The sequence below is a fragment of the Neolamprologus multifasciatus genome, chromosome 6 (assembly GCF_963576455.1).
Source record: "Neolamprologus multifasciatus chromosome 6, fNeoMul1.2, whole genome shotgun sequence".
Lineage (NCBI taxonomy): Eukaryota > Metazoa > Chordata > Actinopteri > Cichliformes > Cichlidae > Neolamprologus > Neolamprologus multifasciatus.
Window position 1 is genome coordinate 27,845,297 of NC_140444.1, and position 13,764 is coordinate 27,859,060.

At 39.6% G+C, this 13,764-nt stretch overlaps 2 protein-coding genes across 2 annotated transcripts; one reads left to right on the plus strand and one right to left on the minus strand.

Moving 5' to 3' along the window:
* Positions 1-4,847: 4,847 nt before the first annotated feature.
* npy2r (neuropeptide Y receptor Y2) lies at positions 4,848-9,171 on the minus strand. The gene is made up of 2 exons (XM_085162334.1): positions 7,566-9,171; positions 4,848-6,800 (listed from the first exon to the last, which is right to left on the minus strand). The coding sequence occupies exon 2, from the start codon at positions 6,776-6,778 to the stop codon at positions 5,669-5,671; it is 1,110 nt and encodes a 369-aa protein (XP_085018460.1). The 5' UTR covers positions 6,779-6,800; positions 7,566-9,171; the 3' UTR covers positions 4,848-5,668.
* Positions 9,172-11,419: 2,248 nt separating this feature from the next.
* LOC146517167 (uncharacterized) lies at positions 11,420-12,678 on the plus strand. Its single transcript, XM_085162336.1, has one exon. The coding sequence runs from the start codon at positions 11,964-11,966 to the stop codon at positions 12,669-12,671; it is 708 nt and encodes a 235-aa protein (XP_085018462.1). The 5' UTR covers positions 11,420-11,963; the 3' UTR covers positions 12,672-12,678.
* The last annotated feature ends 1,086 nt before the right edge of the window (positions 12,679-13,764 follow it).

The following is a 13,764-nucleotide window of genomic DNA, read 5'->3' on the forward strand; positions in this document are numbered from 1 at the left end:
CATTCTACATGATGTTTTTGGAGTGTTTTGAGGTTGAATTAATTACCTATGTAGCAATTGTGGTGAATTTTCTCTAGGTCTGAATTTAACATTTAAGACAATTGTGACAATACAAGACAATACCTAAATTAATTTCTTTAATCTGCACTCATAAAATATCTTGATTAACGGCTGCTAGTCAAACACTCCAGAACTTTCTAAGCTTTTTAACCTGTCAGTATATTTGACCTACATTTTAATCAGGTGCTGGAAATTAGCCAGAAGTTTCACACATTAACCCAAGCAGGAGGTTAAGTCAATTAAAACATAACTGCTATCAACAACACATTACTGATCTACAAATCTAGCACACTGAAGATTCAGAAAACTCTTGCAGAAGCTGGACAAAATCACAGTCAAAAGCCATTTACTGTTTAGGTTTATACTCTTTCTCTGAGGAAAGAAAAACTTCTAAGGATACAAACAAACTGTGACACCCAGAGCTGAGGTTTTATAACATTTACTATTACAACATAATCAGTGATGCGCCTAGCTAACAAACCTAGCTTTATCCACTCCGAGGACCAAGTTTTTTAAAAATAAAATAAATAAGGGACCAAAATGCCAGACTTGGTATCTCACACACCAGTTGGAGATGTCACAGTAGGTATGAGCTACTTTTTATATGATATATGAATGGACATTTTCTGTTTCTGTAGCTGCTGCTAACATGTTGGTTGCTTATACAAAAATAAATCTGATGTTGGTCACATTACTTAAAAGTTTATTGGAAATGGTTTGCACACAAACTTTCACTTTAGATCAACAAATTAACATAAATTTTAGACTTCACCTGCACCACTTTACCCTCTGATGCAAATTTCAGTCAACCAGATATAATTTATTTCAGTTGTGCAATTAACGTATAGTAGAAAGAAAATACTGCTTTTCCACTCATTTTCAGTCCAGTACTTGTACCTGATGGTTTTCAGATAAACGTTGTTGTTTGTTACAACACTTAACATTGACCTACGAATGATTCAAGCATAAAAAAAACGACCAAAGGATGAAAAAGTGTTGTTTCTACAAGTAACTGACAACTTAAGAGAGAACCAATATTTAAGTTTTACTATGACGCTGTTGCAGAAACACATTTGTTTCCATTTCCTTTGTTGAATACATCAAAAATGTCAAAGATAATACAGTTTGACAGACATGAAATAACCTTGTACCAACACACTGATTCCCAAAGAACTATTAGCCAAAACCTTGGCATATCCCAACATGATGTGCAGTGTGTCCTTTGAGGAAACTGGACAAGTGTAAGACAAAAGAGTAATTGGAAAGCTTAAAACTGATCTTTGGCAGATAACCAGTGTCTGAAAGTCATGTCTTTGAGAAATGGGGGGAAACATCCAGCAAAGACCAGACACTGGACCTAAAAGATACATCTGAAACTTTGATCCATCTACTCCTCACTGAAGCTTCATCAGAAATGCTCTCAGTGGAAGGGTGCATATCAAGAAGCAATTCTTCAGGGAAGGAAGTGAAGGGAAACGGCTGAGGTGTGCCAAATTACACAGGAACTGGACTGAAAATCAGTGACCTAAATTCATCTAAATTGAACATTTTAGCTCAATCTGTCATCAGTATGTATGGAGGAGGTCAGCAGAAAGGTACAACAGTGAGTATCTACAGCCATTTGTAAAACATGGCAGAGGCTCTGTCATGGTTTGGGGCTGTGTTTTAGCCAGTAGTGTTGGAGATCTTGTCAAAAAAAAAAATCTGATTTTGATTCACCATGCAGTATGACCTGGAAAGCATGACTTAATTTTTTCGCATGATAATTATCCCAAACACCCTGCTAATGCAGCAAAAGCGAAACACACTGTGGGACACAGGGAGTCATGGATTGGCTTCATCAGAGCCCGGACTCAGCAAGCAGTGTGGGGGGATCATTTTGACAGACAGCAGAACAAAAGGCAGAAAGATCCAAAAAAAGAGCTTTCAATGTCCTTTAAGAAGCCTGGAGAACTATTCCAGAAGACCACTTAAAGAAACAAGACAAGAAAGCTTCCAGGCTGTCTTAAAGAATAAAGGTGGTCATACCGAATATTTACTTTCAAGCTCATTAAAATTATAAACCTTGTTTTGGCCTTATATGCTGTATTTCCATGTGTGCACATTTCAGTAAATCACTGTACTTATGTCAAATTTTCCTGTGAAAACATGAAGAAATCAGGGAGGAACTCAAGACTTTTACACAGTGTTGTATATATAATAACAGAAAGCCACTCAAGTGGCTGAAGAAACCCAGGGAATCACCAATAACCAATAAAACTTTCTTCTCTACATGTGAACCAACTGATTAATATCTGGCCACACCATCTAATTATTTCACAATGGGAATAAAATTAATTGGCAAAATCAATGCTAACGATATCTATCAAAATGTCATTAATTAAATATTAATACATATTGACAGAAAGTCGTGAGATTGACATGGCAGGTGACTTAAGTGCTTTCTTGTATGAAAGCCAAAGGACATGGCAATCAGCAAAAAATAATAAAATCGAATTTGTTTTAAAGCTATTGTTCAGTTTATTTGATTAGTATGTACCCTCATCCTGGACAGATGCTTTGTGACAGCAGCACCTGCTCTGCCAGACAGCCAAAGAAACAATTATTGATTTAATGCTGAATACACCATGAATAGCTTACTAAAAATGGAGACCCACAGCCAATATCCCAGTCCCTTGGCTCCTCACGTACACTTAAAGTAAATCACTAAGGACGCGGTCAACAGGAAGAACACTTTAAAACCTGAGCGCCGAGGTAATCAGTGTAAGAGTGAATAGTGGTGATTACAATGCTCACTGCAAACAAAGACAATTCGGGGAGAGGTGGGAACTATTTTACTTTCCTGTTGAACTCAGAATCAAATGAAAAAACAAAAACAAAAACATGCAAACATCTGCAACTACAGCTAAGACACCACTGAATATCAAATCAATCTCAAATTTAAAGCAAGGACAGAATAATTAGTGGAATTTACTTCACATGCCATTTCTTAAATTTGTTACATTTACATGTCACGAATGAAAATATATTCAATATTCATTATCTATCAATAAAATAAGTGTGTATGAAGGTTAATTCACACTGGAAGGCAATAACGTCATCATTGTACACAGTTTTATAACTGTGATCACAGATGATCACAGTTAAAATCTCAACGTATTCACGACTCCTGTACTTCAAACCGTGCATTCAAATCATGACCATTAACAAGAGCATCAAAGAAATATTTAAAACCCAATCAGATTAAGTGTTGTTTACGATGCAGACTAGTTAGAAAAGAGCCACTCTATGTCAGAAATAATGTTTAGGAGTTTAGTATTAACCACACGTAAAAGTTTAAGGAAAAATTAAATAGATGCAAGGATTTAACGGGAATACGATAATTCGGGTAAAAAGCCTGGTTTCACTTGCTTGTCTCAGCTGGGCTCTTCGGCTGAATCGTCTCTAAATGTATTGATGCTATGAGAAGCACAAGAAAGCACATGATCAACATAACTGTAATTGCATAGATGGTATTTATAATTTATAGTATATTTGTACCATCACTGCAAACACTGAGCTCATAATAGCACATTTTCATTTTGCCACAGTTTGTTAACCTTGTAAACCAGTGATGACAGCTTTGCTGCTTTCTTGCACGTTGAAAGTAAATGCTTAGACACAAGCATGGGTACGTTAACTTTTCCAACTATATCTTTACAACCCTGGAAGCCTGAGCTGAACTGAAATAACTTAAACATTAAATTCACTGGATATTCAATTCTTTCAATTATATCATAATTTGTCTGTTATCTATTATTGAGTATTTATTCTTAATTGCACAATCCAAGTCAAACACTTAGCAACAGCCAATAGGTTCTTTTTATTCTTCTTATTTTATTTATTCTACGTGCTCCTGTGTAAAAGACTGCTGTCGAACAAAGATTCATGGAACAAAATGAGTATTTGTAATCTGATGCAATTGTGCAGAACACTGCTTGTTAAACACCACACGTGTTTCTTCCAACACGTTGGTGAAGAATGAAATCTCTTGCAATCATTGAGATAACACTTCTCTCCAGTCTTTGCCAAACATACCTGGAAACACCCACACATGCTTGAAATCAGTTATACAACACGCAGTCTGAACCTTAGTAGCTCAACTCCTTTGTAAGAACTCTGCAAACGTTGAGATAAAGAGAGTGGGAGGAAGAGGAAGATAAGGGGAATAGGAGGGAGAAGATCAGAACCAAGAAAAAACCTTGGTCCGGTCCTCTTTTTCAAGCAATGAAAGGCATGCAGGTACATCAATGTGATTTCAGTCCACTCGACAGAAGAGCAAGGTGATATCTTCCCCGTTGCCAAGCCACAGATGGCACTGCTCGTGATGTGGACGATGTGATGTGTGGAGCATAACAAAGGACAGGATCAAACAGTACTATTTTGTTTACCTTACATTTTTCATTTTTCCGTATTTATTTTGTTTCAGTGAGTTGATATATATAACCCTATAAGAGCAACCAATACAGCTGTTAAACTTTTCTGTTTCTGTGTTCACAAATGTGAGCAGCAGATACAGTTATTGCCCCTCTAAAGGTTTAATTGTTTGAAAAGCAACTGCTAGGTTAGACTGCAAAGATTAATTTTGACATAAAGTTTGGTGTTTGTCTTCAAGTCTTGTGTCTTATCAGTGTGTATATTTTTAACACAACAACCCAAATTCCTTAAAAAAGTGTGGCAGGGACCACAAATTTAAAAAAAAAAGTAAAATAAAAATAAAAAAATGATTACAAACATCTGTTTTTTTTAAACTGCTTATGATAAAATGCTTACTGTTTTAATTATTTATTCATATTGTGAGAAAATAATCTAATTAGCTAATTAATTAATCAAACATGTCAAGACTTTGCTACATTTCAGTAAAATGTGTCGATAAATACACCATTAAAGTCTGTGCAGCCTGGCATCAGCGTGAGCAGGAAAATAAAAGATTAGGATGAACAATCAGAAAAAAACATGAGATTATGAGAGTGGGGGAGGTTTTTTGGTTTTCAGCTTTTTTGTCACAATAATATATTGTTGTTTCATTCTAGTGTCGATGAAGCTTATTCTGATATTTGAGAAGATTTTGTGGTAACTTAAGGGTGGGAGCTGAACCAAGGATATGAAGAAAAAAAATCAGAAAAGCTTAAAATCAATTCATGTTATGCAGATATTGTAAGAGCTGTACTGGTGGCGTTGCGGAACAGAAATCAAAATTGAGAAGAAGTTCATTATTGCAGCGGGATTTGTCAGTTATTTTTCAGACTGCAAAAATGTAGATAACACCAGTATATTGCGGATGGCAGATTGGATCCTGCCGTATTTTAAATGATTAAGATTAAAGACATAAACATGTATGTTACGAAGCCATGAGTACAGTTTCACAGGTGTGTTAATGATACCCCCCTTTGTTGCTCTATTTGATGTTAGAAGTTAGCTACTTTAAAGTTTAAGCCCTTTAAAACATTTAAAAAGTCATTTTAATCATCCATTATTATGTGTGGTCAAAATGCCCAAAATAAACATAAAATACACACTTCACATTTGAACAACTAATTATCAGTCCATTCCCTTAAATTGTGCAACTTTAGACATTTGTTGATTTACAATCAGTACAAACCCCATCTTCGTCTTTCTGTGTCTCTCTGGCTTTGGAGCATCTTGCGGTCACGCTGGAAAGCGGGTAACACTTAAACACAGACATAAAAGCCATCCTGTAGTTGTTGTTCATCCAGCCGTACAGGATGGGGTTGACGAATGTTGAGCACATCGCTATGATATGGAACACAGTGAAAAGCAGCTTGAAGTCCTTCATGTACGGCACGCTGCTGTCGATGTCAACGGCCAACTGGAAGGCGTGGAAAGGCAACCAGCTGACGGCAAAGACCACCACCATGGTCAGGAGCATCTTGGTGGTCTTCTTCCTTCGCTGATTACGGTCGTTTCGATCGTTTCGATGAGCCATGTGATTTTTCAGTTTATTCCAGATGCGAATGTAAGCGACAGAGTTGATTATTAAAGGCAAACAGTACTGAACCAGAAGCATCGATATACTGTAGATGGCTCCATTCATGCTGCTTCCCGGCCACTTCTCCGCACACACGTGAAGAGTATCGGTCGGCGACAGATCAAGCATCTCGTACTCCCTGAAAATGGCAAGGGGACTAGCCAACAGGGCACTGACGGCCCACGTGATGACGATAACAACAGTACACATGTCTTTGGACATCTTAGTCTCCATGTGGTAGACAATGTTCCTGTGGCGGTCCAGAGCAATTATATTCAGAGTGATGGTGGACACGTGCACAGCCATGACTTGAGCACAGGGTAGCATGAAGCACAACACCTGACCAAACATCCATTTGCCATAGAGGGTGTTGACAAGGGTGAAAGGTAAGCACAGCGTGTTTACAAGCAAGTCAGCAACAGCCAAGTTTACGATAAAGAAATTGGTCACGGTCCGCAGATTTTTGAACTTGTAAACGACATATATCACTAAGGAGTTCCCAGTGACTCCAAACAAGATGATTGTGCTGTAAGCAAGGATGAGGATAACTTGAACTGCAACCAGCCTTGTGCTGTCATCCTCCATGAGAAAGTTCTCACCATACACTGTGTACGCGGTTGAGCAGCTGTTAGAAGGTTGAAGCTGATAATCTTCTACTTGAGTCATGTTTAATTGTTCTGCTGTGTTCATGACTAAAAGAATCAGAGTCAATCTGTGGAACAAAAAGTAAATATGGACATTAGTTGTGGCTCATGTAATAGTCTATTAACTATTAGCCAGTAGTTTATATTGCAAGCTCTATTAGTAGTATTTGTATTAAGTCTGCATTAGTCAAAATCACAAGTAAGCTCTGTAAAATGCAAATCTACACGTGAGAAGTCACTAAGGGACAGCCCTCATTTTAATTAATTCATACATTGAACGGTTTTTTTTATGTAGTTTAACTTCGAAAAGTCCACCATTTATGTTAAATATCAGCCAGTTACCAAAAACCTCACAGTTACACCGGAGTTTTGACAGAACACTTGTTGGTGGCACATAGGTTTGCTTTGGGTGATTGCAGATATTGGCTCTGAAGGCTTGGCTTCTATCCAAGAGCACAATGCGCTTCTGATGGGGTGGATTTCCTTTTAAGAGGTCTTGGAATACAATGAACGCAGGAACCAGAGCCACATACTGTAACGAGCAATGCCGCAATTATCTTTTCAGTGCGACAAACACAAATCTGTCACTAGCTGAGAATACTAACCCCCTTCTCAGCTGCTGGATTGTGAAAATCTTAAATTAACATTTGCATGCCCTATAGGAGTGCAGCCTTATTTCTTGGATGCACCGCGCTTTTGTAGGGGGCTTGTAAAAACTTGCAAATGTAGCAGTTATTAAGTCATGTGGCAATTTATGATGGCTATTTATCAAGAAAAAACACCTGACAGTTTGAGTATAAATGAGACAGCTACTCTGATCAAGATCCACTCACCTCAATCTGCAGAGTGAGATTGTTAGATTCCGCTCATTGTTTGTGCCGCTAGTAAAGTTTTGGTGCTTTTCTTCTCGTTCCTGTCATGTCCAGATGAGCAAACCTATTTAAACACCAGCGGGGGGGGGGGGGGGGGGGGGGGGAGAAAAAGTGTCCTTTTTCTGAAAGAAACAGCAGCAGCAAAGCGCGCAACAGTTTGCCAGTGCGCACTGCGGTCCGTTTGGCTTCGAGGGTTCATTAACTGCTCTGTGAGACTGAGAGATACAGAAAAACGAGGCGGGTTAAGTAACAGAGAAGAAACGAGAACGCGGTCTTCATCCTGTGAGAGTACAAAATGTAATAAATGTGCGCCAACAATAGGAAAACCTAAAAGTGCAGATGCGTAGCGTGCTTTATATGGAGCATTTGAGCAATAGAAAAGTGTAAAGACTGTGAGAAGATGAGACTATAAAGTCAATTATAAAAATGTTTTATGTAGAAAATTAAAAAAAATAAGCTTGGCGACAACGTGCTTGCAGCATCTGCGTATTACAGGGAGTCCGCTGATGAAGTCTGGGTGTGCCTCCGCAGACTGTTACGCAGCACCGGTAGCAGCTTTTTCTTTTATCTTTTGGGGGTTTTCATAATTAGTATTTGCAGTTTAATAATTGCGCCTAGAACATAAACACTATTTTTATGGTATTAAAAACTCTAAACAGATTCCTCCAAATGCGTTAAGGTGCTGCTAGGACGTGACTCCAACATATCCTCGAATTTTGCAACAACAAAATTTACCGTGACTTAAAATCAAGTCACAAGCTAGAGAATATTTAGCGTCTTCTCAACTTTTAAAGCAGTGAGTCAAATGTGATATAAATTTACCACCCACGCGTTAATTATCTCTGAACACTTAGGAGCTGAGGGACACGAGGGCTGGAGCCAGCTATTCCAGTACAGTCTGTCAGTCAGGTTCAATCATACAGTACAAACAAGGCAAGCTTTCAAATCACCAGTCCACCTATAGTGTATGTAACTAAAGTTATATGTGATTGATGTTGTTTTCTTTTTGATTGTTTATTAGTATGTTTGCATTGTTAAATTACGCTGTTACATGAAACCATATCAGTTTCAGTTATATCAGCGTCCGTGAGTCTCTGCCGCTTTTTTTCACTGATGCCATCAATCAGCATCCTCTGAAACTTCTTTTCCCCCCCACAAACTCATCATTAGACCTTACTTTTTATATTCTGGTGAATAACAGCGCAGGTTCCAGCTTAAGGTCTAGTTCAGTGAAGCAGGTCCATTTCAAATTGTTAAGCCTGCGGCTTATAATTGCAATCATTTGATTACCGCTGTTGTAAACCAAGACACCATGTGGCCATTAGGAACTGAGTTACTGTCGGACTGTCTCATTGGCAAACGCCCACCAAACTTTGCCCATAGAGCTGCAACACAGATGGTGAAATAATGAGGAAAGAAAAACAGGAAACCCCGAATTAATGGGCAAGGCTTTCAGGAAGATTGCAGCAGGCTGAGCAGAGTGTAAATGATCTTATTTAATATGGTAAAAGTAAATGGTTCTTCATTTGTCAGATGACAAATGAAGAACACTGTGATTTAAGGCTTCAGCTCCTGGTCAAGGAAAAAAACATTTCTGCATTAGTAAGAGGTCCACATAGAGTGTGTGTGTGTGTGTGTGTGTGTGTGTGTGTGTGTACACACACACACACACACACACACGTCCCTGGAATAAGAATAAAATGTTTTTTCTATTATACAATTCTTAAATTGTATCTGTTTCACTAAATAGCTAGTGCAGGGATAAATATGTAAATGAATCAGAATTTATTTGCCTCTTATTTCATGTTTTATTCATCCTATTTAGCCTCTTACCCTCACAGGCTGCAGCCTCCTGTGACCCTGACTTAGAGAAGCGATTAATAGAATGGGTGCATGGATAACCTTTCTTTTTTTTTTTTTTACAGTACAGTTTTGTTATTCATTGTCTCAGCTCACATCTTAGAAATTAGACTTATTTGATGCACTCAACAGGCAGCGAGCAGGTAATTGAACATGACAGCATTTACATAGACATCATTGAATTGTGCACTGGAGACATCAAAAACAACTGAAGCAAACCTAAATACCTGCAGATTTTTGCTTGCCGTGTGTCTGTAGAGGAGGACACGACATATATCATTCTGAACAACAAAGTGTTTGATATGATAAAATACACAGAGAAACGTCTCTGTTGCAAAGAAACCAAATGCTAACCAAATAAAGACAGTGATAAACCAAATGCTGCTTGGTCAGTGCTGCAGAACCTGATGCCATATTAAGATCCAAAGACCAGATGTCAGTTTGTACTTAAAGTGATTATGCAGGGGACTGTATGTCTTTTCCCCTGTGGAACATGGTCCTGCGCCCTGCTGGACCCTTCTGCCCCTCCTTGGGATGAGGTTGCTTGTTGCTTCTGGGGTGCATGGCTGGATGTTCTGGTGTGGACTTTGGCCCGCTCCCTTGGAGGCTGGGCGTGGCTTGGACCCCCTCTTTGTCAGCAGGCTCTGGCAGGTGCGGGATAGTTCTAGGCTGCCTGGGACCCTCAACTCTTCTCAGCTCGCACCAGGGTGGCCAGCCTCTGGCAGGGTTGACTGCCCATTGCCTCTGAGACTCTCACCCTTTGGTTGTGGGCACCCCATCTGAGGCCTCAATCCTTCTCCTGCTGGGATGGGTGTGCGGTTGTCGCCGAGATGTGTGGCCACAGGTTTAAGGTACTCTTGGGGGCTGCAGATAGCGCAGTTGTCCATCTCTGGTTCCATCTCTGTCCCATATTTCCCCACCCTCCGCTTCCTATGAGTGCTAGGCGCTCATACTGTACCACATATAATGTAATAACTGAAATACTCAGAAATAGAAATAAATAAATCAACAGATAAAAGATTCACATGAACAAGAGGAGCCTATAGAGACTCTATATAGCTGTTCTTGGAAAAGCAATCTGAGTTTAGCACCACAGTGCATTCAGATCACAATTCTGACTGCAAAAGCTGACGGATAGAGCAACGTCTCTTTTTCAATGGAAGCTGACGTTAACCGATTAAAGACAGTGATAAACCAAATGTTGCTTGGTCAGTGCTGCAGAACCTGATATCATATTACGATCCAAAGACCAGATGTCAGTTTGTAGTTAGAGTGATTATGCAGGGGACATTTTTCTATATGCTGTTAAACGTGTTACCTTGAGTCAGTACTAATGGAGTTAAAACTGAAACATGTAGCCAAATCCACATCAGTTTTGTCTCACATGGTCAATTCTTTGTGGATGTCCAAATGAAATGTAAACCTCTGACATGATTATTATTTGTACTTTAAATGTTATCTTTACTTTATTTTGAAGAGAGATGACACAAAAACAGGAAGAATGGCATGGAAAATACTACACTAAAGTTTGCAAGTGTTTTTGTTATCGGTGAAACTGAGTTCTTACTTAAAGCCAGCTTGCTTGGTGTGTTTACGTCACTGTATCTCAAAAGGTGATCATGAGTCTCTTCACTCATGGCTGCTGCACATTTTCATTGTGCACAACAAGACACATGCAGGGCTTCCAGTGTAGTCAATTAAAATTAGCATTGCCACACTGCTCTCGCACAGCCAGGGCTAATAGCCGCGCTGCCTTCTGGTTGACTAATTTTCTGCCTCAGTATTTATCATAATTACTGCAGTTGCTGCTGTGTCATATTTACTCCTAGTAACTAATAAAGCTGTAGAAAACAACTCTTGGGCCTCTGTTCTGACCTTCAGATCAGACCAGTTCAGCATGTAACCATCATTAGTCAATCAAATAGAATATGCAACCAACAAAAATAAACAAATAAATAAATAAGGGAGAACAGGAAGATATTGTGGCCAACAATAATAAATTCATAGAACTCAATCAAAAGATAGCATTTATGGACAGTGTGTTCAAAACGCTTGTTTAACATGCTGAACAAATGGTGTTGTCCCTGCGGGATATGAGCTAAAAAGCTCAGTAAAAGCGATGAAATGGATCTGGGGAACATGCCATTCAGAGCAAATAACAGTGTTGTATACAGTGACACTATTTTCACATCATTGCAAGCAGATAGTCGTTTTGGTGGTTTGTTTTACTTACAAAAGCTTCCAGATTTGACGTCGGAGTAGTTCTTGGACTTTATTTGCATGTAAACGTGGGCGTCATTTGCATATGTGAGTACGCACTGATATCCCCATGCTCATGTTGTTGTTCCTATATCATCATAATAAAGTTGATCCAAGATCAACATTGCAGCTGACCAATGACATGTCTGACCATTCATTTACCATTACCACTTCCTTTTGGCTCTCGGAGGAGACGGACACACTTTTTCTCCTCTCCCTTATCTTCCCTGCTTAGTTCTTATGTCCTTGTCTAGTCTCATGTTTTTTGTATTACTTTCCCTGGAACACTCTCTCACAGTCTGTTTCCAAAACCTAAAGAGAATTATGGATTTGATCAACTGGTCTCTGAATGCTATTGACACCCTTTTCTCAACAAGAAGTCTGGGCTCGGGAGAGCCCGAGTGCCCAGGAGGGACTTTCCCTGCCGGATACACGATGGACGGGTGGCAGACATGGAGGATCGTGTGCCTGGCGGGATTGTCGATCGAGGACGCTGAAGATATCTATCTATTCGGAACCATGATAACAGGGTTCTTGCTGATCGGGGCTGGCTTGGCCCTGGCTTATCGGAGAATTAAGAAACCGGCTGTTCAAAGCCCCCCAAGGCTGCCCGCTGGGATTGAAACGATGGGACGAGGCGCGACTTCTCAGAAAGGGCTCACTGAGTGCAGCATGGTTAAGAGCTTGGAGGCGCTTACGGCTGCAGTGAATACTCAGAATAAGACCTCTGAGCGTACATTGGAGTACATCAAGGAAAAGTCCACTCAGAACAACACCTCTGAGTGGAAGTTGGATTACATCTTGGAACAGCTGACTGCGGTCGTGAGGTCTCAGAATCTGCTCTTTGAGCAAAAGAATGACGAGACCACAGAATCGACGGCTAATAACATCACGGAGAAACTCGCGGATATCCAACGGGAGATTGAGAGACCAGTGTCGGAGTGTTAAAGAACAGCTTGAAATTCTCATGAGTGTCATGTAACGACTGTGTGAAGGCAGGAAAAGGACCCAAAGTGCAGACTCCTCGACAGGCAAAAGTGTACTTCCAAAACGTAACAAAAACCCAAAAATACAAAATAAACTTACACAGGCAGGCAGGCAGGCAGACAGAACACACAGCATGAATGAGGGTAGATCGCAACAATGACAAACTGAAACACAGGGCTTAAATACATAGAGAGAGCAATCAAGGAATGGACAACAGGAGGGAAACACAGCTGGGGCAAATCAGAACTGACGAGACAAGGAAGCGTAAAATGAACACACTGAGATAAGACAGAGACCTTCAAAGTAAAACAGGAAACACATAACACAGACTTAACAAAAGACACAGACTCACATCAAGGTTATTATCGTTAACGAAAACTAACGAAATAACGAAAACTAGAAGTGAAAAAACATTTTCGTTAACGGAAATAAAAATAAAAACAAAAAAAGGAAAACTAACTAAAACTGGAATGAGTGTTCACAAAAATAACTAAAATTAACTGAATTTATAGCAAAAATGTGTTTAGTTTTCATTGATGTGTGCGTGTCATACAAGAGTCAAGGGTGAAAATGAAGTTTAGTTTCCAGATTATTTTCTTGCTGTGTCTCATTATGCCAGCAGGTGGCAAGTACGTTAGTCGAGTCGTCTGTGTTGCTGCTCCGTCCACGCGCAGAATCATGTCAGGAAAAGTCGGAAGAAAGCGCCAGAGTCCAATTTGGGATTACTTTGAATATGACTGTGTTTTGGATAAAGCAAGTGTCTTGTAGTGGAAACAGACAAATTATGAGGGACGTTTCTAAAGGGAAAAAAAATCCACAAACCTTAAAGTGCACTTGAAAAGCTCACACAAGAAGGCTAACCTAGCTTACCTTGAGAAGGTAAGGGAGCACACTCAACCCTCATCCCCAGAAAACAGAAGCTAACCCCAAGCAAGGCAGCGTGATGCATCCCGAGACAACAGGACTGGGATATCTACACAACTGTGTGAGTCATTTACCTTCAAAAAGTTTATCAATTCACTTGAACCAAAATTACGAACACCCGGTGCTGCGA